This window comes from Castor canadensis, chromosome 8, assembly GCF_047511655.1.
Source record: "Castor canadensis chromosome 8, mCasCan1.hap1v2, whole genome shotgun sequence".
NCBI lineage: Eukaryota > Metazoa > Chordata > Mammalia > Rodentia > Castoridae > Castor > Castor canadensis.
In genome coordinates this window covers 3,784,381-3,809,920 of record NC_133393.1, presented here as the reverse complement: position 1 = coordinate 3,809,920, position 25,540 = coordinate 3,784,381, and the positions used below count along the sequence as shown (strand labels likewise).

Below are 25,540 nucleotides of genomic sequence, written 5' to 3'. Positions count from 1 at the left end.
TATTAATTAGTCAAAGGTACTCAAGCCAAATAAAAGGCCTTTTGTTAAGTGGACATTTGATTTGAACAGGCTGCCACAGCACAAATTAAGAAATGGTGATTATTTCTAGATGGGTACATTGAGTGAAATTAAAACTATGCATTTGATATGTACTCACATACAATCTGAGTTAAGGTGAGTAAATCAGTCTTCCATTTGTGTGTATAATATGCTAATGAAAACATTTTTAGAAGCCCATCAAGTTAATGTCAGATTTTATTATTTTGACTTTCATCCCAGGTGAAATTTACCCCAAGATGTATCACATTTGTTTCTTCCTGGTGACGTACATGGCACCACTCTGTCTTATGGTGTTGGCTTATCTGCAAATATTTCGTAAACTCTGGTGCCGACAGGTAAGTGATTTGTTTGTGTTTTCTTTGGGATGTGCTTTGAAACTAACTTTAAGCACACATTGAATGACTATCACAGGTCGTCACTGATTGCACGTTCTTTAACATAATTAGGCTCTAGATGTGGAAATAAATCTTGACTTTTTTAGAATGGTATTGAAGGAACAGCTTAAGTTCTGCCTTCCAGACTTTAAATGCATAATTAAATTTCAACATCAGCAATTAATTGAGTTGATTTTGTCTAGGAGTATCATTATTAGTTTTGCTTTTATGAGAAATAGCAAATAAAACCTTTTTAAAGTTCCCTGAGACTAGAAGTCCAAAAGGTTATCTCTTATGAGATTTTTGTAACGCATTTTCTCATCTGAGTTAAATCTTCAGTTTCAACAATCTTATTTCTAGAAGAGTAGATGAATTAGGTAGGATTTTTTTTAAAGTTTCAAATTTTGAATTGGGGTCGCTGCCATTTGTTAGAGAACCATGCTAGGTAATGGAGGCTTTTGTCCCTTCACGCAGCTACCCACCAGTGTGTGCCCTTGATGCACCCATCTTGTAAGAAGATAAGGCCCAAGTCTATGTCACCAATGAGTCAGAGAAGGGGCAAAGTCAGTTGCAGAGTGAAACTCACCCTAATAATAGAAGCACGGGGGACCATAGCAGGTGTTGGGTGTGGGGGGAGGTTTGATCCAGGACTTGTAACACTTAAGTTGAATCTTGATGAGTTGATGGAAAGCACCAATAAACGCTTGTGGAGATTTATAAAGCACAGAGGAACGAAATGCTCTCCCACTCATATTTAGTAAGCTGTATCTTTTAAATGACACAGTTCTTAAAGATGGGTTCCTTCCTTCTCTAAAATCATTACCAGTACATTGAGGTGGTTAGCTTTGTCAAAAGCCAAGCCGTTAGTCTGCTCAACTTATTGAACTGCAAGAACTTACTGGGGACCCCAATCTGTTAAAACATTTCACAGACTTTTTATTTGGTCTTTGGGGATGGGTCTCCATTTGCATCTTATTGAATCCTTGTTATTTGAAGGATCTTTTCAACATCATCTTTCACTGACTGGATAAAGGCAACACTTGTAGTTTTCAATCATGGATGTTACATAATGTCAAATATTTCTCTTTTCCTCTGTTTTTCCAGATAAGGCATTTCTTAAATGACCTCACAAGTACAACCAGTAGCAAAGTTTATTAGCATTGTTTCCTAATGTTTTGAACTAAAAACAAATGTGAACTACACTACATGACTGGTGGTTTTCTTAACCCCAGTGACAGTTTTCTCAGCCTTTTCTATCTGCCCACAAAGCCAGTGCCACAACCTGCTGCAGAGTCACTCATCCTAGTATACAGTAACGAACTGGTCGTTTTTCACTAGGTTATTCTTCTGTAAAAAACTGTGTGGGGTTTGCAACAACAGCTGTTTCTTGTCAGTGCTGAGATTTGGTTGTGGCTCTCCTCCTGGTCAGGTGAGCAGCACTTCCCAGAAGCTGCCATACTGGGACTGAGAGAGAGGGTAGAAAAACTAAAAGAAATGTGTGATGTCTCTTGAAATTTCTGCTGGGAACCAGCATATCTTAACCATCCTTACTTTTCATTATCCAAAACACATCAGATGCTTAAGCTTGACCACGAGGGGTCTGACACTACAAGTCATAAGACAATGAGGACCTTCTTATAAGCTGGGGACAGATAATCCAGAATGATATAGTATGAAAAAGCAAAAACATACGACTCCCAGGCCAGGCTGCATGAATGCAAACCCTGACAATGCCACGTAGTGGTTACATGAATTTTTTTCAATGACCTAAGTTTCTGTGCCTCTGTTTCATCCTCTGTATAATGAAATTGTACAGTACCTACCTCACACCTTAGATGGATGAAACAGTATCCAAAGAGTAGACGTCATTAAGTAAAATACCTTAAGAGTATAAGTGGTTATTTGGCCTTTCAATTAATTCTGTTTATTTCCAAAGTAACAAGCATGTGTTGAGCTCTGGTATGTGACTTTGGTTTTGATTTGTTTTTTGCAGTACTAGTGACAGAACCCTGGGCATTGTGCATTCTAAGAATGCATTTTACTACCAAGCTAAGATTCTGGGCTCAAGTGCCTTTTGTTGTTATTGTGGTGGTGTTGTTTTAATGAATGTCTTTCATAGGACATTTAAATAGCACTGCAATGACTCTCACTTTCTGCCTCCTCTACTCTTTCAAATGAAGACAGGAATCTCTAGTTCCATCTCCAGCCCCCCAGTTAGCACACGCTCAACCTGTGTTGGTGACTCGGTAAATGCTTTCTAAAAAGTAGAAGAACAGGAGACAGTGCTTGCAGTTTTATTAAGGAGGACATGGGGAGCCCATTTTCCACTTACTCAGAAAAGTTTCACAAAAATATACTCTTGAAGAGAAAAACGTTTTATGACATACAGGAATGAAGGTATTTTAGATTTGGATTGAGGTTCTGGTTGAGAATGTTTGGTGTTAAGAGCATTTTCAACGTGCATTATATATGATAGCAACTTACATTCTCTTACTCATTTATTTGCACATTAACATATCTTTAAAACCTCATATGCGGATTATAGACCTAAAACAAATGCAGTAATATGGACATGGGTCACACACTAAGGGAAGAACATGCACGGAGGAATAGGGAAAGGTAAGAAAACCTAAAACTTGAACGTGGTTGATGTGCTCACTGTAGAGGAGCAAATATAAAGTAATCTTAAATTGGCAGAGGCCACTGTGGGAAGGGGACCAGGAAGTAGTGAAGAGGTCTGGCAGAGATGAACCAATGTGAGTTGCAATACACAAGTGCATGGAGGCAACACTAGGAATCTGTATGGCTATCTTTATCCCAAACTAGCAAAAGGGAAATGTCTTTCTTATTATCTCTTATGTTTTCTCTTCAACAAAGTCTGAGAACAAGAGGGCAGAACCTTCAGAAGCAGGGAGGAGGGGAGAGGGAGGTGGTCCAAACAATGTATATATGTGTAAGTAAATGTAAAAACAATAAAATGAAAGAAAGAAAGAAAGAAACCCTTAAGAGTAGTACATGAATCTATCCTGTCACCACTGTTCCCCAATCTCTATATAGTGCAAGGCACAGAGAAAGCATTTTAAAAAGGTTTGGATGACTGTGTCTTTTTTATTTAAGCCTATCATCTTCAATCTCCCAAACTCTACAACAAACTCAAATTGCATTACAGGTTTAGAAATCCCCTCAGTCTTCTGATGAATTGCACTGGTTAGAACAGCCACACAATTCAGAAGAGTTGCAGTAAAATGCCCGGCTGTGAAACTAAAACATTTAGAAAGCTGCTCGGAATGGAAAATAGCAAGCTCAGCTGAGCTCACTTTAGCAGCCACAGTAAAGTAAATTAACCCCAAATGGGTAATTATGTAGAATTCTGCTTGAGCAACCCTCAATTTCCAACTGTTAGTGTCTATAAACAGAGTTGCATGCGTTTTGTGGGCCATAGGCTCTGTCAAGTGAGCTGTTAAGTGAAGGGCCTGTCCTATTTGCTTAAAATTATGGAGATGCATGGAATCTGTTGTGTGCTTTCAAACTGGTAAGTGTAAGATTATTAGTGAGCAAATAGTGGTCCTCGTCTTAAGAACTTTTAAGTATCATTAAAAGAATTAGTTATTCCTTTGCTATAAGCAGTTACTTAAATTTTCTCTTTGACAATATGACTCACAGAGCTCAGTCGAAAAACTACAGACAGTTCTCAAAAACTTCTTTTTGAGAACTTTTTAATCATGGCTTGCTTGGCCCCATGCCATCTGTTTTCATGCTTTCTGGGTTCCGGCCTTCAGATAATTTAAAGCTAATCCTTAATCATTAGCACCATGAGAGACACTGAAGGTGAACTACAATGCACAAGTGGGTCTGAGACTCTATTTCAACTTTCCAAAGATTTTGAAAGACCTTCCTTTTCCCAGCTCTTTCCCCCATGTCTTCTGCGGCTCTTTACTCTTCAACATTCATCTCAGAGAAGCTAAAATTAACACAGCTAAATTTAAGTGATGACACAGCCAAGTGTGAGAAAAGAGACAGCAAGTTGTAAGTGCAGAGGCAGAACCAAAAAGGCAGTAACTCTAGAAAACACAAAGAAAGAAATAACTTCAGTAAAGATCATTGTTTGTGTAAATATAAGAGCATATAGTGGATTTTTTTGATTGTTTGTAATCCTTTTCTTGTCATACCTAGATTAAAAGGCAATCACATAAAACAATAATTATAAATTTGTGAAGATTCAGTTTATAATGTATAAGTAGACAATTCAAAGGAAAGAGGATTAATGGAGTTGTATGGGAGCAAAGACTTTTGTAAACTCTTGAAATTAAATTGGCATAATCTACTAGCTTGTTTAGAATAATTGATTCATTGTAATTCCCAATGAAACAACTAAGAAATATTTTGTAAATTTCTACACAGTAGAGTTAGTATACTGTGTGACAGGATCTTGTTGAGAAATCAAAGTAAATATGATGAAGTATTTTATATGCATATATGAACATAGAATAATGAAAACCATTAAAATTGTGAAAAACAAAAGAAAACACCGGGTATTAAGAAAGAATAATAGAGGGGTGAATTTGATTAAAGTACATTATATTTTTTAATGGAAATATCACAGTGAAACCCCTTTGTACAATTAATATATTCTAACTAAAATCTAGTTCGAAAGAAACAAGAGAATTAAAATGGTATAATAGAAAATATTTAGCAAAATTAAAGTATTAATGGATGGGTAGTAGAAAACAATAATAACATATATAAAAATATCAAAACAGCAAATATAAATTGAATTTTCTCAATAATTATATTAATAAAACAGGTGACATAGTTCAGTCAACAGACATGGATTGGTGGAATAGATAAAAGCTACAAACCAACAAATGAAACTTAGGAATCAACTTCATGCTATCCACAATAGACATCTCTCATGCTCAAAACTGCAAATAGAAGGGACTGGTGGAGTGGCTCAAGTGGTAGAGTGCCTGCCCATCTAGTAGGCATGAGGCACTGAGTTCAAACTCCAGTACCACCAAAACAAAGCAAAACAAACAAACACAAAAACAAATAGATGAAAAGTGAAGAAACAGGAAAAGATCCAGCATGCAAGCAGGATCCTAAAGAGAACTGAAGTGACTGTGCTAACATTGGACAAAGTAAACATTATTAAAATATTATAAATAGATGAAAAGGAACACATCGTAATGATGGTCAAGTCAATCTGCCTTTAAGATATAAAAACTGTAAGCACCTAACAACTGCAGCTCAAATCCACTAGTCAAAAGCTAACAGCATTGAGGGAATAAAGAGATATTTCAACAGTGACTATAGTTTAAAACTTCAATACTCCTTTTATCAGTGAATAGAAAATGTAGGTGGAAGATGATATAGAAAACCAAAGATTTGAAGCAATGACTTCTGAAAATGACACCAAATCACAAGCATAAATGACAAAATAAATTAGACATGATCAAAACTGCAACTTGTTTTAAAAATACATAATAATAAAAGTAAAAAGTGTGATGAAATATTGTTGCAGACTGAAGATCTAGAGCTGTACAAGGGACAGGGGGCAAGGGGTGTGAGTACAATAAGAGATTTGGTCATGTCCGTTGTGATTCAGAAGTATATCTGCAGACTCTGAACTTGGACCTGTTTATTATGAAAATGAAGTTAAGAAAATAGACAAAGAAAAGTGTTATGATCCTTGTCATATGAACTGAACATGTGATCTTAATTTTGGCAGAGTAGTGTCAAAACAGATGAAAGAAAGGTATCAAAAAGTTGCAAGAAGTCACTGGATTTTGGGACATAATCCCCTTCAAATTTCATTCAGTGTGAGGAACGAGAAAAAGTCCCATTGTCCCTACCAAACAGAAATGTATGGGGTTTGATGTTGTATGAGAGAGGCAGCACTTGTCCATCATCCCTTGCACTCTGTTACCATGAACTGAACAATGAGTCAAGAACAGGCTCAGGTAAGGGAAATCTGAGACTTGGTGGAACTGTTGCCAACATCAAGCAATGTGCTCGTCTTTCCCATGTGTGTCCTCTGCCGTCTGTCTTTCTGCTTCTCTTTTCTCTGAATAGTTGTCCTTCCCTTTCCAGACATTAAACGGTAACTTTCTAGGTCTCTTAGACAGTATCATTAAAAATGAGATGAATTAACAATGTATGAATCAGACTCTGAGATACATCTGATTGTACATATATGTCAGCACTGTACTTTACTATGAGTCTTTTTTTTTCTGGGCAAAATACATCTTTATTTAGATGGAGAGGAAGATAAATATTGAAAAAATTCCAACATTGATGTGTTTTTAAAACACAAATATTATCAATGATGTTATAGAGATAGATTATATTTTTAAAAATATGTTTGACCATATTTTATTTGAAGTCAGATGATATAAACCCTTCAACTCTGCTTGTTTTGAAAATAAATGTTTTGGCTTTTATAGATCCTTTTCATTTTTATGAAAAAAAATTAAAATCAGTGATTCAATTTCTCCAAAAATGAAAAAAAAAAAACAAACAAACCCACAAAACTACTGTGACTTTGAATGGGAATGTCTCATTCTACCTGTGGATCAATTTGGGGAGAACTGCCATCCCCACTATATTAAATCTTTTAATTTAGTGAATATCTTCATTTATTTAAAACTTCTTTAATAGCATAGCTTTGAATATACATAGTTTGTCTACATTTTATTTAATGTATGCCAAAATCATCCTTTTACTATTGAAATTCCTATTTTGTAATTTAATTTTCCATTTGTTTATTACTTGTATATAGACATTCAGCTGATTTTTGTTTATTGGTTTTGGGTCCTTCATCTTACTAAACCCATCTGTTAGTTCTGGTAGATTTTTGTTAAGACTTTAGAGTTTTCTTCATAAGCAATGATTTCTTCTTAACAGAATCAATCTGTATGTCTTTTATTTATTTTTCTTGTCTTCTTATATTGGATAAAACAAACTCCAGTACAATATTGACAGATGTTATTAACTTGTCCCCAGTCTTAGAAAAAAGTGCTCACCTTTCACCAGTTAGCAGTGTGACAGCTAAACACTCAAATGGCTTTTGTCATGTAGAGAATGGTCCCTTCTATTACAGTTTATGAGAGTTTTCAAAGTCATGAGTGGGCATTGAATTTTTTAATGCTTTGCTTTAACTACTGAAATGATCTTATTTTTCTCTTTTAAATTGTTATTGTGATCAATTACATTAATTGATTTTTGAATGTTAAGACAAAGTTGCATTTCTGGAAAAATTCTGATTGAGTGAACTATTATCTTATTTACATATTTTGGTACTGATTATATATATATATATATGTTGGCAGTATTTGGGTTTTGAATTGATAATTCATTTTAAGGAGATTTAGTTAGTGACTTTCATGTACTGTCGTTTCTTGGATTGTTGAGGTAACCACGGCCTCATAAAACCTGTTGGAAAGTGTTTTTCATATGAATTTCATAAACACTGCAGTACTTTTGAATGTTAGATAGAATTCACCAGGAACTGTTCTATGGAACTTGGGCAAAGAGGGAAAGGAAAAGATAATGATGATAATAGAACATCAGTAATATCGTAAAACATAAGATTTGTGAAGGAAGAGGATACAAGGATGAATGTTGTTGAAAATGGGAGGCAGGAGGTAGAGGGGTAAGGGAACGTAATGGAAGGGGTTAAATGGACCAAAGTAAAGTAGACTCACAGTGGGCATACATCAAGACACTCCTTTGAACATCAACTTAAATATTACTAATTAAAAAAACAGAACTGTAAAATAGGTTCAGTGTGTGGGGGGGGTATTATGGGAGGGAGAGGGTGCATGAAGGAGACTAAGGTGACACTATATGGTTGATGGATTTCATATACTTACATGAAATAGAACAAAGAAATCTCTTGCAATTGCTTTAAGTGGGGTGGGGAAAGGGCTGAGGAGGAGGGATGACGGGGGTGAAATAACTAACGCACGACATAAGTCTAATCAGAATCCCCCCTGATTATGAATCCCCCCTGTATAGCAAATATATCCTAAAAAAATTCTTAAAAGTAAAAAAGAATTCACCAGTGAACCTATCTGGGCTTAGACATTTTTTGTAGCAAGATTTGTAAGTACTGTACAGAGTCAATTTGGTAAACTTTTTCTTGTGACAAACCTACTGGGTATTCATAATATCCTCTTATTCCCCTTTTAATGTTTATAACATATTTTTCCTTTTCTTATGAATGAAGGTTCATGTCACAAATACTCCTTAAGACAGAGGGGGTTGCAAGGTCCATCATTTATAAGATATTTCGAACTCGTAACTGTGATCAGACCTCTTTCCAGGTATCTTTTCACATCAAAGATGATTTATGTAGTTTACTTATGATAATACAGTGAAAGCTCTGTGCCCCTGTGTATGCTGTCCAGAGTCAGGGATTACAGAGCCCTGGCTGACATGCAGGGGAAGGACTTTCCCACAAAGACAGCTTCTCAGGATTGGTCTTTCAAAGTCAATTTGTGTCATTTTGCTGCTTCCAAGTAACAAGGAATGTGTTCAAAATTTTCCTGATTCCCATATCACACTGAATTTAAATTTATGAATGGAAATCCTGTATCTCTCTTCTCTCTCTCTCTCTCTCACTCACACACACACACACACACACACACACACACACACACACACACAAACATGATCTGAAGTCAGCTGGGCGCCACCGGCTCACACCTGTAATCCTAGCTACTGAGGAGGCAGAGATCAGGAGGATCACAGTTCAAAGCTATCCCAGGCAAATAGTTTGCAAGATCCTATCTTGAGAAAAACCCATAACAAAATAAATAAATAAATAAAGGGCTGGTGGAGTGGCTCAAGGTGTAGGCCCTGAGTTCAAGGCCCAGTACCACACACAAAAAAATAAATAAATAAAAGATGTTGCGAACTCAGTAAGTCTGAGTGCAAATTCTGGCTTCACAAGAATTAATAATGCAGACTTCAGTATTTCATGTAATCCTTCTCCGTATCTACTTGATCAAAATCTATAAAATGAGTTTCATAACAAGCTACTTTTCGGGATGCATCAAGGATCACTTAAGATTATGTATAGTTCCTGAAGGTCAATTAATGTCAGTGACTCCTGATGAATTTTATGCTGAGTTTCCCTCTGGATGACAACTTTTACCAAAGAGAAATTTATGTGTCCTCTAAATGTGCCTCAGGATTAAGCACCCTCTGTCCTTGTTTGGGTTATTATTTAAAAGGGACACCACCCATTTTTATTTCTGATTACAGGGCCATAGCAATGCTCCCTGTGGCAGTCTCTCTTTATGGGAACTGTTTCTGCTGCTTGCAGAAGTCATCAGATGCAGAAGGCTGGCTCTCTCCTTCAGTGGAACACTCAGTAATGGAATCACAAAAGTTTAAATTATCTCTCTGAGATCACTTAGAAAATAGTTCAAGACCATTTAGCAGACACTTACATGACTTCCATGCTAGAGTTCTTCGGGGACCACCCAATGTCATTGCTGCTACTCCTCAGTTGTTTAAAAAAATTACTGCTTAAAAAGTAAGTCCTACAAGAGGAAGGATTCTCAGCTTCTATCTTCCACCAACAAATAGGTTAAAATACTGATTTACCACTATGTGAAAAGGTTTGCCTACATGACAGGACACACACAGTTAGAAGAAAAAGAAGGTAGAAGGACAGGTTCTCATTTGCCTCTTCCTCAAGAGACAAGATGGTCAGATGGAATATCATATTATTTCATCTCTGTGGACATCAAAGTAAAAACTCTGTTCTCAAATTAACAATTATCTAACAGACTTTGATCTTGTTGTGTAAAAGGCAGCAGAATGCATCTAACATCCATAGCATCCATTCTGAGAGGCCACAGGGACACATTGGTCTGTCCTGGTGTGCTGTGCAGAGATAAAAGAAACAGCTGAATAATCTTAATAGAACTAAGATAGCTGTGGAGTGCTTATTGGCACATTTTCCTCTTTAAAAAAATTGCACATGCTGAATTTTATTGTTTTGCTCACTAAACCCTATCAATCTTCATGAGCTTATAATTAAGAAAATATTATACTTGGCAGGACTCCTTGCTATTATCAAATCACTTTGAAAAGAAGAGGAAAAGTACAACTTGTGTAATGTAGCTGTTGTTACAAATTCCAACTATTTGAAATGTTATTGTAAGACCACAAGGGATTCTCAGTGCATTTGTGTGCATTTTAAAGGACTGAATTGCAAAATTGGTTTCCAGCAATTCCATAGGTACACAATGTAAACAACAGAGAATATTTTATTTTTTTTATTCCTATCCTTCAAAGATTTGTAGTGTCCAAACCTGAGAAGCAGAAAACCCTATAAAAAGGGTTCATACAAAAGTAATAGACACTTAAGTCCCTTCTCTCCATCTGGCAACAGATGGCAGTATTGAAGCATGAAAAACTCCATTGGGCTTTCTGTTCAGTTACCTGCTGAGTTTCTCCTTTTTAAACTTAGGTATGACAGAGGAATCTAGAATTTCTAATGAAGCAACACAGTTGCCATCTCCTTAGAATTCTCCTTCCCCACTTTTTACTTCCTTTCTTGTTAGGAGATATATTTTCCATTCATTTGCCTATTCAACCTTGACAAAATCTTCTTAACTTTTACTTCACACCCAAACACCTATTTGTCATTCAACTAAATGAATGCCAAGAACATACTCAGCCTAGCAATGTTCTGGAGGAACAGGAGCTCAAAATCTAAAGCCTCTGGTGTCCGGGATACTTTCCGAGTTGTGTCTTCTAATTACTTCTCCCAGTCAAGTACAAATAATGGAATTCCTCTCCTTTCAGATTCCGGGAACATCATCTGTAGTTCAGAGAAAATGGAAGCCTCTGCAGCCTGCTTCACAGCCTCGAGGGTCAGGACAGCAGACCAAGTCCGGGATTAGTGCTGTGGCTGCTGAAATAAAACAGATTAGAGCCAGAAGGAAAACTGCTCGGATGCTGATGGTTGTGCTGTTGGTGTTTGCAATCTGCTACCTACCAATTAGCATCCTCAATGTCCTGAAGAGGTAAAGCTCACTCTTAATTTTAATTAACGTTTTAATTAACATCTTTCTTTTTCTTGCATAGGGAAAATCTCAACTTTCTGTCTAGATACATAGTCAGCCTAGAAGTCTCAGTTATGTAGATATATGTACACACATGTATATATACATATACATACGTACACATATATACGTGCGTATAATATACACCCCTCATTTATAGCTTGGGGTTCTTCTTTGATGAGAACAAATGAATTTTCCCATTTTGGCCTTAAAGGATGAATCATAGACAATCAAAACAGAATTCTTTCTAAAGGACAAAAGGAGCTAAGAAATTTTTTTTGAGCATTAAACAAAAAAACTAATCAAAGCAGTTACTATATGTAGATCAGAAAGAAAATCCATTTCTGAAGCTACTGCACAAACTCATGATGAATGGTAATGAAAATCACAGTTTTTCACTGAGGGAAAGTATATAATTTGTTACACGACAAACACAACTATTAAGTTGAAATAATTGACCAATGACATGAGCACCAGATGCAGAGTCAGTGGTACACACTGAGCTTCACGGCCAGCCAACTTTATTGGGGATTATCAAAACTGTTGGGCGTAGACCAGTCCCAAGGCAATGCTAATTCTGTTTATAATAGACTTTGGACTTAACCTGGAACTGCTCCTCTCACTTTCCCCTGCTTCAGAGTCAATATCATATTCCTCACAGCTGGGGACTCTGGAGAGAGGCAGCTCTGGCTGGAGTCAGACTAAAGGTGGTATACCCAGCTGCAAGGATTTCTCATTCTCTTTGTTTTTGATTGTTTAATGGCTTTTTCAATAGAGAAGACATGGAAAATGAACTTTTGTTCTGTAATATTATTTACTATAGTCACAGCCTTAAAGATATAAGATTTTTGACAGCTTGGGCTCTTGGGACACAAGCAGGCTCACAAGAAAATGAAGTTTTTTGCTCTCTGTATCCATATCTTTTTATCCTCCTCCTCTTATTTTTCTTGTTCACAGAAATCCCATACAAATGTATTCTGGTGTTTTGCTAGATGGTGTTTTTTGCTTTTAACTTTGAAGCATGATATTCACTGAAAAGATCTTCAGGTCTCTTCCTCCTCCTCTACTCCCTCTTTTCCTCCCTCCTCCTCTGTTTCCTTCTTTCTTCTTCTCTTTCTCAATTATCTAGCCTAAATTTAATTTTAAAATGGGTTTACCACTCTCTGGTTTGCTCATTTGAATTTCCAGTATCTCAGCCCTTTCGTCTCTTTTTTCATATTTCCAGTATCTACTTGTCAATAGCATTTCTCTTGTTCTTTTGACTAAAGTATCTTTTCTTCCAAGAAAAACAAATATCTTTCTAAGGAAAAAGTTCAACTTCAATTTAAAACATTTTTTGAGTTATTCTTTTAGCATTCTGCTGTTTTCCACAAAATAAAATCTTTATAAAAATAAATTTTGAAAATTGTTCTCTTTAACACAAAAATCTTCCTAAAATGCTTCACTGTAAATTTGCTCTTGCATGTTAAATTTGTCTTTTTAACATTCATCACAGACACAAAAAATTCCAGTTCTTTTTCCTTGAAACTTAACTTTTTGCCTGATTAGTCAAAACAACCTCTTAAAGCACTTTTGTTTTCCCTGAAATTCCAAAGATTCAGAATCCAAAAATTCGGAGACAAACACTTATAATGCAGTATAAATTCCATTTCTCTATATTATTTTATTCAGTATTATGTTCCAGCACTCCATGGAGCATCACCTTGTTCCAGAAATGCATTTCAATTACATGCTTCCTTATTGAAAAGAAAACATGGGGCACAAATCACACAGTTAATGGTGGAAACTTCAACAGGAAATACATTGTTCTCCTTGTCCTGTAAGCTTATTGAGCAGCTGCAAGCTATCTGCTGTTATTTAGTGAATAGAATTATCCAACTCTATCAAGAAAAGATATCCCTAAGAGTTGAGTGGAACAAATCTTAAAAGGGCTTTTAAGGGATATCATCATAAAACATATTTCAGAGTTTGATATAATACATGAAAAATTAAAACTCAAGAATCTTAATGGATTATCAGAATCTTGCCTCCTGAAAACATTCTTCTCTGAGTACAAGGAGGTTCCAGAAGCCAAATTTCAGCAAGGCCAAGAACACCAGAATTGAGAAAATATAATACTTTGATCAATGTCCAAGAGAAAGTATAAACAAAAATTTATAGACTGCAGTATTTAAATTTTGTGTATATGGAACATCAGCTGAAGATTGCTCAATTGTACTTAGAAATGAAATAAAGGACTAAATATTTAACTTCTGTGTTCTCATCCCTAAGAAGTCTGCATTTACAGTTTGCAGGACAGACCCTCCTTCTCTGACCTGCTTCAGTTCTTGAGTTGCTAATTCCTTATATATTGAAATTATTTATTCTAAAAGGACTGTGAGGAGTCAGGCTGCCTCTACCAAGGGCCCTGCTCAACTGTGAATTCAATTATTTAAAACGTACTCTCCAGAATGACTCTGGATTTTGTTTTCACTTCTTCTCCCACAGAGTATTTGGGATGTTCGCCCACACTGAAGATAGAGAGGCTGTGTATGCCTGGTTCACATTTTCACACTGGCTTGTATACGCCAACAGTGCTGCAAACCCAATTATTTATAACTTCCTCAGTGGTGAGTTCTCAACTGTTTCTTCTGTAAACCAGAATTCTAACTGAGGGTGACAAGCAATGACCAGGTTTGGAGCATCCTTAGAGTGCACGAAGACCTTAGTTCTTACTTAAAATATGTTTTTCCCTGACCCGATTTGTCTCATTTCTTCCTTTTTGAATATATATATATAAATATATATTATATATATATATATATATAATTTTTTTTATTTTTAAGACAGGGTCTATGTAGCCCAAGCTAGCCTCAAACCCGCAGCCCTTCTTTCTCTGGATTACTTGTGCACCCCCAATGCCTGACACCCAACCGAGTTTCTTCCTTTGTGAAAGTTAACTAACTCATCAGAGAAAATTATCTAAGTGATCACAGCTAATTTCATTTTTTTAATTAACTTTGTTTATTTTTGCTCAAAGATAATGCTCTGAGCCTTGCCCTAGCAGACAAGCCTATTAGGAGGTCATGGGGAAAGTTTTTTGAAGTACAAGTCACAGAACCTAGTCAATGTCTTTTATGGGGGCTAAGGGAAGGGAGGAAGGCATCTCATAACCACTTGGTGTGTAGCTATGATTGTCCTAGACCCTTAAATATTCTTCTCTTTAATCACTTAATAACACAGGGGCATAACTGAGATGCACAGAGAAGAAATGGCAGTTCTCGATACAACAATTGACTCTGCTAAAGCTGACTGGTCTGTTTTTATAATTCACCAATTCCCCATCAGTGATTTAAAAATAAGGAATACTTCTAAAGGTTTTACCCTTCTGTGTTTTTTTTTCTGTTCTGCCTTATATAAATGATAAGACTAGGATATTTTATAGATGCTTTAATGTATTTTCTAGATATTTATTGACCTGTTTTCAGTAGCACTTTCTTTAGAATGCAAGGTCTTTCTGTACAGCTTTGGTTATGTATAGCATTGGATCCACTGGTTTTGAACTAAGTAGGTATATCTGGACTTACTTTGACTGAAGACCATTATTATTACAGTTATATAGTTAAAATGTACCTGCATTCACAAATACATGAAGTTTTACTATAAAGAATGAACCAAACTCCAAGTGTGACATTTTAAAAGAAGCCTCATTATTTTACAGAAATACCTCATTGTTTCAAGAGCCTACCATGCTTCCAAAAAATTAATTTCCTTTTCCTATTTTCTGCATCTTTGCAAAATATTACACCTCATTGTTAGTTTGGCTCAAGGGAGCCCCTCAGTCCCACCCTACACATTATTTGTTGAAGCGATTATGCATCTAATTCATTTTCCTTTCATTCTCCCTGGTTTGCCAGGAAAATTTCGGGAGGAATTTAAAGCTGCATTTTCTTGCTGTTGTCTTGGAGTTCACCATCGCCAAGAGGATAGGCTCACCAGGGGACGGACCAGCACAGAAAGCAGGAAGTCCCTCACCACCCAGATCAGCAACTTTGATAACTTATCAAAACTCTCAGAGCAAGTTGTGCTCACCAGCATAAGCACACTCCCATCAGCCAACGGGGCGGGACCACCTCAAAGCTGGTAGAAATCTTTCTCATATGACGAGGATGCTTGAGTCAAACGATTCTTTTTTAAAAATCTCGGTAAACAGAAATTTTATGACCTAATCATCTGAAGCTAAAATTACTTACTGATCCAGTTTTTGAAAATCTATGGCTCTTTGGAAATAAAAAAGAGTCAATAATTTCTCAACTTTTGAGTTTAGAAGTTTCAGCTTCAACTGCACTGATTTCAGGCTTTTTCACTTTTAATTTCATGTATTAAAATCTGTATCTATGAAATGTTTGCACTTTTCTTATTCTTTTAAGGATCCCTTGTTATTTTAGACTCACACAAATTGGTTGTTAAAAGTCACCAAAACTTATCTAGTGATTTTTCTTTTGGCTGCTAAAAGAAATAGCAATTATTAATTCTCAGTTAACTTTTTTTTAAGATCAAAGACTGTCTTTGCAATGTGAAGCTGAGAGAATGTTATATAAAATAGCATATTACTTATAGACATTCAAAGCTATCTTTCAAAAGTACATGAATATACACTATTAATCTTTATTTTCCATTTATTTTATCACTCAATTTTCTCAGGTTTATAACCTTACCATCTTAAACATTTCTTGTCTAACACATGGCCAATAAATTCTATATTAAAATAAAAATTTTACATAATTTTCATCTCTAGGGAAACACTTTAATATTTGAAAGTGAGATAAAATTACATTATGTTCTTCTAAGCAACAAAAAAATAGAGATAGTTAGCCAGGTTAGCTTAAGAATGTACCACAGTGCTAGGTGACAGGGAATGAGGAAGGAATGATCGCAAACATGACTTCAAAAGAGCTGTAATCTGGGGCTGAGGATATAGCTCAGTGCTTGTCTAACTTGCACAAGGCCAGGTTCAGTTCCCCAGCACTGTCAAAAAAAAAGCTCTGTAGTCTAGTGACAGAAACATGTTGACAAGAGTGCAAAGAGCAAACAAATAAAGGGGATGATTCCTGGCCATGCCAGAGCAGTGACACAACCACGAACAGTGGTCCTCACCACAACCCTGACCACACTGTTGCAACCCCCTCCCATGTAATTATAATACAGCTCTATGCCTGTAGTGAACAACCAGGCAGTTAGGAGATTAGAGACGTTTGGCCTGAACTCACATGCAAATGAAAGGAGTAGAGTACACTTTGTTTAAATGCAAAATATGGGATTCCAAATTGGTTCCTCTGCAAAATTTTTCTGATTCAAATATTCACTTTAAATTAAATTAAAAATGTTCATGAAAAGATGTCCTTCATTTCATAAATATAGCAGAGGTATTCTGACTGCATTGAAACAAGATATGGACACAATATTCAAAGATTTACTTCAAAGATAGTATCTCTTTATCTTGTTTATTTCAAACTCATTATTCTCAGAGAAAAGTGATACAATACAAATTATTCATAATTGGTTTTCTAATCTCAGAATTTAGGATTTTGTTACCTTGTGCCTTTTACTACTCAAAGCAAAGATGACCCTCTTGCATGAGGTTTATTGAAATTATATTGCTAGATATCAGCACTGTATTAATGAAAGCAATGCATTTAAAACCTCTCCTTTCTCCCTTTGTACATTTGAGAACTTCTTGTCTCATGTATGCTGCTTGAGAGGAGAGTGGTATCTTCTGACTGTGATGGAAGCACTTTAGTGAGTTTGAAGATAACTTCAAACAACTTAGGTAATATGCCTTAATAGCCAAGAATTAGCTCAGAGTATGACTAAACAATATAGACTCCACTATGCATAGCTGCTGTTATTTAAAAGAAGGGAGAGTCTTTGACAGGGAAAAGGGGGGAGAGAGAGAGAGAAACTCAAAGAGATGACATTCATGTGAAAGATCTGAAGTCAGAATTCCTTTACTCTGAATCAGTGATTCTTAAAATATGGTTCTGGAAGCACCAAATTCTCCTAGCAACTTATTAAACATGCAAATTTCTACACTGTCCCAAGCCTGCTGGCTGAACCAGAAATCTGGGGGTGGTCCCCAGGAATCTGTTTACAAGCCCTTCAGGCAATTCTGAAGCAACTTAAGATTGGCGAACCACTGCTCTAAATGAGACCAACTGGAATCAATTTATTAGCCCATGTGAAAAAGAGTCTTTACCGCACAGGTATCTACAGCAGGGACCACCATCATCTCTATTGTCGACCTGGTTGGAGGTCTGAAAGAAGAGGCTGAGGTCGAGGCTGAGTATCCATGTTGAAATCTCACCAGTGACATGTCACTCAAAGCGATGATGGGTTATAGTACAAGTGCTACTGTGTTATAAGGACTGAGTGAAAGAAGATTTGTTGTAGGACACTTGTGTGCTTTATAGAGACCTGAATGATTTTTTAAACTAAAACTTTCAAATCCCCAATTTTCTTTACTAAAGTTCTGCAGAAACAAATGGTTTCTAAGAAAAATCATTATCTAAAAGGAAAATAATAAAGCAGAACCAGGACTTAAAAGAAACTCTGAGAATGAAATAATAGACCACGTATATATCTCTCAACAAGTGCACCCACAATCCTGCTGAGAGATCTGGACTTAGTGTGGTTACCTTCATGGGACAAATGGCAAAGAAACCTAAACCTTGCCAATGTTATAGGGGGAAAAAAGGGTCAACTACTTACCTCATTATGGGCTAATGACACAAATGAGAAGACTTCTTATGAAGAGTTTGTGTTGTAATGTATTTATGGTATACGTTGAATATATATCTCTCCCTCATTTCTGCTATAGTTCAAATATTTAATGTAAAATGTTAATGTCACCAAATTTTGTTCTTAGTAAAGATGATATAATAATCTTACCTAAAATAGAATATATTTGAACTTCATCATTTTTTACTTCCTACAAAACCATTAAAACTTTGAATTTGAATTAATTCATTCTTGGCAAAAGATTACCCTTAATTAGTGAGGGAAAAATTGCTTTTAAATTTTTCAAAATTTGGAGACTTTCTTGGATATTAAATACTATTACAAATTATTGGTAAGTCAATTGCAAAAGTGTTAGGCACAATAATATTGAGTTTTTTTCCCAGTACATTATTTTAATAAAGAATACAGTAAATTTGCTTATGAAATGTAATCTGAATATGTTTAAATATGAAATATCAGAATGGCAAGTCTTCGGATCTCTTTATTGACCTAAACTTCAAGGAGGGCTATTATCACTTTGACTCTAGTGTAACAGTATCATGTTTTCCACTTGAAGTAAATCATAATAGTAATTAACTACATTTCAAAAAAAATCCAACTAGGCATTAACAATTTAGAAAGCTTTTCAATGGAGTTTAATTTTATAACAGATGACTTTTCTACTTCCTGCAAGTCACAAGTCAAACAAAAAAGTAAATTCCACTAGGTTACATTCAAGTAGTTCTCAAATTGCATGAAGCAAAACAATAGATTTTTAGAGCCAAAATATAAACTGGGAAACACTGTTAATTTAAATCTATTCTGTTCCCTTATATACCACAGACAATGAAGTGCTAAGGCATGAAAAATACTCTTATCTCTCAAAATTCAGTGGGCTTGTTTTCTACATAACTACTGCTACTGAAAAGGGGGCAAAAGACTCCCCCTAACTTGCCACGTATTTCTACATAAGCTTCTTCATAAGCCTTGGAGTTAGGATGCCTTTTAAGTTTTCAATGATATGTGTTTCTATAATTGGTGTATCTCATGTATGTGATATCATGTCAATTGTTCAAAAATTATATCTTAAAGTTCTTTATGCCTGTTTGTACTGTGTCTTCATGAAAAATTTTCCTCTCAAATCCAATGTGATTACACATTTGCCATGATGAAGCATGCACATTACATAGTTTTTAAGCAGAAACCATAGGGAAAATTCTACAATCACATCCACACTGCCCTCTGTGTTGTATGAGAAATTGTGTTGTTGCTTATTAGCTAAGTTGTATATTTGTTCAAAATTTAGTGTCAAATCTTTGCAGTTAAGGATGGAATTAAACCCTCTGGGGGAGTACTTAATGACCAAAACATTATTCCCAATGAGTTTACATAACCAGGGCAAATCATAAGATTATTAATCAAATATTTCACAAAAAAATTACAAACCTATAGCATTAAATTTTGGAACTTTTATCCTACTCAGAGGTTTAATCTGCTTTTGACTTAGAGGGCATGATGACCTCCCTCATGATTTACTTATCTTATCAGATTTGGTAAATACCGTGTTTACATGGCCATTATGGTAAGATTATTTTAAGTTCAATGATTAAAAACAGATTCTGCTTTTCTTTTACTTGTATGATTCTGATAAATTTCAGAATCAAGTGCCGAGGATTTTAGTTTTAAAAATCCATTCTTATTCAACACTTTCGATTCTAACCTTTATCAAAGGTATAGTAATCGGGCAAGACAGATATTTGACTGCCGGAAAAATGTGATTGAAGTTTGGGGTGATTTCACAGCAGGAACTGAAACCTGTCATAGTGAAATCCCAAGAAAGAGCAATTTCATGGTGAGATACTTCAACCTCTTCAACCCAGACCTGAAGAGAAGTCATAGCATCTTCACACCTGTTCAGATCAACAGCCATACAGGAGAAGAAGGGTAACAGAAGAAAGTCTCTTGATGTGCCTCTCTCGTCCTGTCCTCCTTTCCCTGTTCTCTCACTCACTGCCTTGCTTCTTTTCCTTAAACTCGGCATTGGCAGTACTTTCTCCATAATTTGCCTTGCCCTACAGAGGTCTGGGACCTTTTTTTCAGTCCAACTTCCATCCAGTTACTTTTAGGCTCTTCTCATCTCCCCAAGGATCACATGGCAAGTGAAATTTGCAGAACTCAGAGGAAAATATTTAAAAAGTTACATTTTGCATCCAAAACCCTAACAATTTTACACTTTTACAAAGCCACTTATCCTTCTCAGAATATAAATATTCATTGGTCAACTTCTGGGTGTATTAACTCCTTTTTTAGGCTCCAGCTCAGGGAGATGCCTCAACCTGAGGCATCAGTGAGACTTAAGCCATGGTAGGCCAATGGGTAGGAGGTGTTGGGGAGAAATCCTGCTTTGTGGCCCTTTCAGAACCAAAACATCCATTTCATTACTGCTTTGCAGGTTCATTCCCTTTGTAGGAGGCTAAAATAATACTCAATTTTTAATGTTATTTAGTCCATACTACATTTCTAACTAATTTCAAATGTTTAAGACAATATGTTATTTATCAAGGAAGAATGATATAAACAAAGTGTTTGTGAGGTTGAAAACTCCCTAGCAGAGTGGATTAATACGAAGTTTAATTTATTGCTGATGTGATGATGAGGATAACTTCAGAAGAGAAGTGATAGCAGAGCATGGGTGACTCATGCCTGTAATCCTAGCTACTCAAGAGGCAGAGATCAGGAGGATCACAGTTCAAAGCCAGCCTGGGCAAATAGTTTGTGAGATCCTATCTTGAAAAAAATCCATCATAAAAAAGGGCTGGTGGAGTGGCTCAAGGCGTAGGCTCTGAGTTCAAACCCTGTACTGCAAAGAAGGAAGAAGAAAGAGAAGTGATGTTCCTATCATAGGGTCACATATTTAAGAGACTAAGTGGAGAACTTGTCTACAAAGCTCTGTCTACATCATATAGAATATCCATTGTAGCATTGTAGAACAGGAAAAATCAACATTTTCAAATGTTACCAACAAGCACATCCAAAAGATGTATAATTGCTGTGACTATAAATCTTTGTGTGTGTGCATCTTATACAATTAATTAGCCTGAGACGGTCCCATAATGTATTCAGTGTATTTCTTCACCTCTTCTACTCTTTCTAACCTTTTAGCTTGGTAACTATCTCTCTTCACTTTTCTACAAATACTTAGGTACCTACTTCTGCTATTCTAGAGAGTCTTTCTTCCAAGATTTTTTCCCCTTTTCCTTTCTTTCTTTGTATGATTTTTTAATTGGGTTTATTTTTCTTAACACTCATATGGTTATAGCAATTTGGGACAAGGGGAAGGGCAGGTTTGTAAATTGTCAAAATGCCATGTCAGTAATACTTAAGAATCAAAGCTCCTTGATAACAAGTTCCACATTGGACTAACCTCCTTCCTTACCCAGAAAAAGAGCAAGCTGTACTTCCAACAAACATTTATTTTTGTCCTGATGAAGATCGTGTCAGTTTTCACACAACAGAGAACAAGATGTCCTATATCACTGAAATGAAATAGTCCAATCAAGGTCCAATCCTGGTGTTAGGAGGCCAGGCTGGCAACCAGCTAGTCTTCTCCCGTGCAGAAAGCCATTCCTCAGAGTCCAGTAGGGAAGTCTCCCACGGTGTGGTAGTGCTCTCTTCACCCCATCCCTGCTATCAAGAGCCCATGCTATTTTTTTCTCCTGCTTAAGAAGCTCTCCTGGAAATAATTTTATTATATTTACGTATTCTCTTTAACAAAATGTAAACCTGTTTAATTTGACCACAAAAGGCTTCTATAATGCCTGTTTCTTTTCGTTCAGTTTTTGCTTTTAACTGGGTGTGTCTGGGAGCAGGAATAAGGTCATCTCATTTTTTTTTCTCTTTACTGTTTGCAAATAAATAATTTCCATATTCTTTCATCTTTTTAAATTGTGCTTTACAACTTCAAATGGATCCGTAATTTGCATTCCCTTTACTTGAAAAATCCTGTGGTTTTATTCTTCTGTTGAGAATACTTGTAACAGAATTTACCTCACTGCATTCTGGCATCTTGAAAAGATAGAACTCCTTTTCTACTATTTAACACACCAGCAATATGGCATTTTTTTTTTTTTCCTATTCTAGGAGGAAGTTTCTTCAAGGGCTTTGCTGAACATTTGGCTTTCAAGTGAATTAAAATCTGTTTTACTAGAAAATCACTTTTCTCCTAACAAATTTTGTATCTTCTCCTGTATCTATATTCTACCAATTCTAAAAAGCCCATGTTCCTCATGTGACAATGTACTCTGAGCCTTTAGAATATGATTCTATTAAGGAATTTCACCTGGTTTTGCCAATAGAATTTGAATGTTGGTAGAACCTGTTGACTGCAGGTTGTCATAGTTCTGCTGTTGGAAGGCTGCTTCTTCTTTACTTCTTGCCCCAAAATTCTGCTCTTCTTATCACTTATTTTGTACATACCTAGAATGAGGTGAGCTCATGGAGTTCAGAAGAACAGAAAACATTTTCCTTGTTCCATTAGCAGAAATCTCTGTTTCAAAATTTCACAACATCCTATGCATTCTTGTGGGAGATTCTTTATGTTTATCACTCATCAACAACTCACATTCAGATTAAAATGAGACCTGAATGGAACTTGTTCAGAAAACCAAAAACATCTCTCTGTCTGTCTTGGGAGTGCAGAAGCCCAGGTGTTGAGGCTTATACTGGCTCTGAAGCTTGATATTTTCTTAAGAGCCATGGTCTCCCAAGATGTTCCTTTAATGAGATATTTCAATGAGGTAAAACATTAATGAATTCTTAACCCTTCTTTAAATGACTGAAAAATTTTTATTTAATTCAGTACTTAAGTCTGATGGTTTTAGAATCATTTTCTCTGTTAAAGAGCATAGAATACTTAGTATTTTATACACATACAGCAGGATCATATTTCCACTAGAACAGACCACCAAAATAGCTCTCCAATTACTACCATCATAAAAGAGCTTTAAACAAAATATTTGAGTAGACACAATTATTTTATATTGCTATACCCCAAAAGGCCATCAGCCAAAGTTTGTACAAATTGAAGCCCCTACCCTAAGATTTTAGTTAGTGTAGAACCAAGTCAACCATTACTAAGACATATCATTCAGTCATGTCAGTGTTTATTTTTCAACCAGGTGTTCCTGGAGGATTTTTCAAGCCAGTGATTATTAAATTGGGCATGCTATGAGTCCGGGGTGTTTTGAATATTCTTTGTTTCCAGGTAAACATTATTGTGGCCAGACTTCCCTGGCAGGGACTACCAGCTCATTTTTGCTTCAATACCCCTTGAGACTCCTAATAATAAATACAGATTTCTTTGTACTACTCCTAACACATTGGTCTGGAATGAAACTCAGGGATTCTGATTCACCTGTGATAGACTGAGCATTTAGCCACTTGTTTTTCACCATTCGCTTAACTATTTTAGAACAGACTCCATTACATATCGAGGAGAATATCTGTAATCCATGGGCTCTCTCTCTGACCACTGCTTTGTAGAGTTGGCAGCATTTCATTCAAGCCCCATCCTCGTTTGGCTTCGTAATGTTCAGCAGATGCCAATGTCATAGCATTTTCATAAGAGCTAAATTATTCTCTGGTAACACAGCTATATTTCTGGCTCTTGCCAAAATCCATGGTTATTCTTCCAGTTATAAATTCCCAACTTGCAATATTCAACTTAAAAAAATTATAAGTGAAAACAAAACTTTCTACCAATACCAAATGGTTTCACTTTGGGCTTACTTATAAATAGATGTTCAAATGGCCTTTCAGAAATTCACTGAAGCCAATAAAAAGAACATATAGAACTTACTTCTGTCTTTTTACATGTCAGGAGCTATGATGAGAAAAAATATCCTTGGGGAGTTTTCTGTAGAATTAAACAGTCACTTTTTTCTTGTCTCTCCAGCTCCTTTTAAAATCCATCCTTTACCCCAGGTAGATCTGTGCTGTTCTAGTGTGTGTGTGTGTGGTGTGTGTGTGTGTGTTTGTGTGTGATTTCACATAATGATCACTCTGGAGAAATAGTCCAAGGAAGTTACTATGACTACTTAAAAGTAACACAGACGTTGCTCATGGCATTCCTAAGTCCTATGAAGGAGAAATTTTCTGCCTGGATTTGGTATCAAGAGCACAATTTACTCTTTTTTTTTTTTTCAAACTACCTGCTAGAATGAGCTGAGGCAAACCTATAACCTGCTCAATCCCACCCTTGCAAGTACACAAATGTCATGGCCAAAATTGTTTATCTCCTTCTGTCTTCACGTCATTCTCCTAGTGTATTTTCCTATTTGCCACCATCTCCTGCTGTTTTTTTCTTAATTGCACTTGGTGTTGAAATGATACTTTGAACAATAAATATAAATAAAGTCTGTTAGAAACCACAAAAATAAAAGTACTTGGAAAAATTAAAGAGATGAATATTAAAAGTAAAAATTAGCTATAGATAAATTTAATATATATGATTTCAGCAAATGACCTCTCTTTACAACTTATTAACCTCTTTTACATAGGAAGGAGAAGTTTTAATATATAGATAAGGTAGACTTGGGGTCTCAGTCTTCCACACTGTAGCCCCTGTGGAAGAGATTGTGCTGGCTACAAATTTTCATAAAGACTGAATTTGTTGTTTTTGCCCAGGCCAAGGCTGAAGACAGCTCATCCTTATTTTAAAAGTCTTAAGACTCCCAGATAAGGCTTGATAATTCTCTATATTGTAATGTATCACATTTGAACAATTTTTATTCAAAAAGGTCTCCCACAAAGTGTTTTTTTGTTTTGTTTTGGTTTTTTTTTTTGACAGTACAGGGGTTTGAACGTAGGTCCTCAAGCTTGCTAGGCAGGCACTCTATCACTTGAGCTATTCCTCCAGCCTTCTGACAAAGTACTTTTAAAATGCCGGATCTATTTGGTTCTTTCCCAAATAATGTTTTTCAAATCCTGATAGACAGCTCATGTAACAGTTTTCTTAAGGTTGAAAAAGTAAATATTTAAAAATATGCAGAGTTGACTTCTCAACAATTATTAATTCAGTAATGTATTAGAAATCCACACAAAGCATGGCAGTTCCAGTTCTCTTCTCCATTCATTGTAGATCTGGGCATTTTCTTCCCTTTGGGAACAAAAGTCATTTGAAGACAGGAAAATGTTTAAAAGATTTGTGTTCTGGCTCCTGGATCTCATATCACCTAATAAGGCAGACCTCCAATAATCCTTTATTGATTA

The 25,540-nt window shown here is 35.9% G+C and overlaps 1 protein-coding gene across 2 annotated transcripts in view; it reads left to right on the top strand.

Annotated features, from left to right (window-relative positions):
* Nucleotides 1-19,740, top strand: part of Hcrtr2 (hypocretin receptor 2) — an 89,835-nt gene extending 70,095 nt beyond the window's left edge. The window contains exons 4-8 of one of the 2 annotated variants that reach the window (XM_020153246.2): nt 280-395; nt 11,256-11,476; nt 14,003-14,124; nt 15,412-15,637; nt 17,758-19,739. In XM_020153246.2, the coding sequence (XP_020008835.1) occupies nt 280-395; nt 11,256-11,476; nt 14,003-14,124; nt 15,412-15,637; nt 17,758-17,812 (740 nt within the window). In that variant the 3' untranslated portion in view covers nt 17,813-19,739. Of the gene's footprint in view, nt 1-279; nt 396-11,255; nt 11,477-14,002; nt 14,125-15,411 lie in introns of both variants that reach the window. The other variant, XM_020153247.2, reaches the window with a different exon arrangement.
* Nucleotides 19,741-25,540: the final 5,800 nt, after the last annotated feature.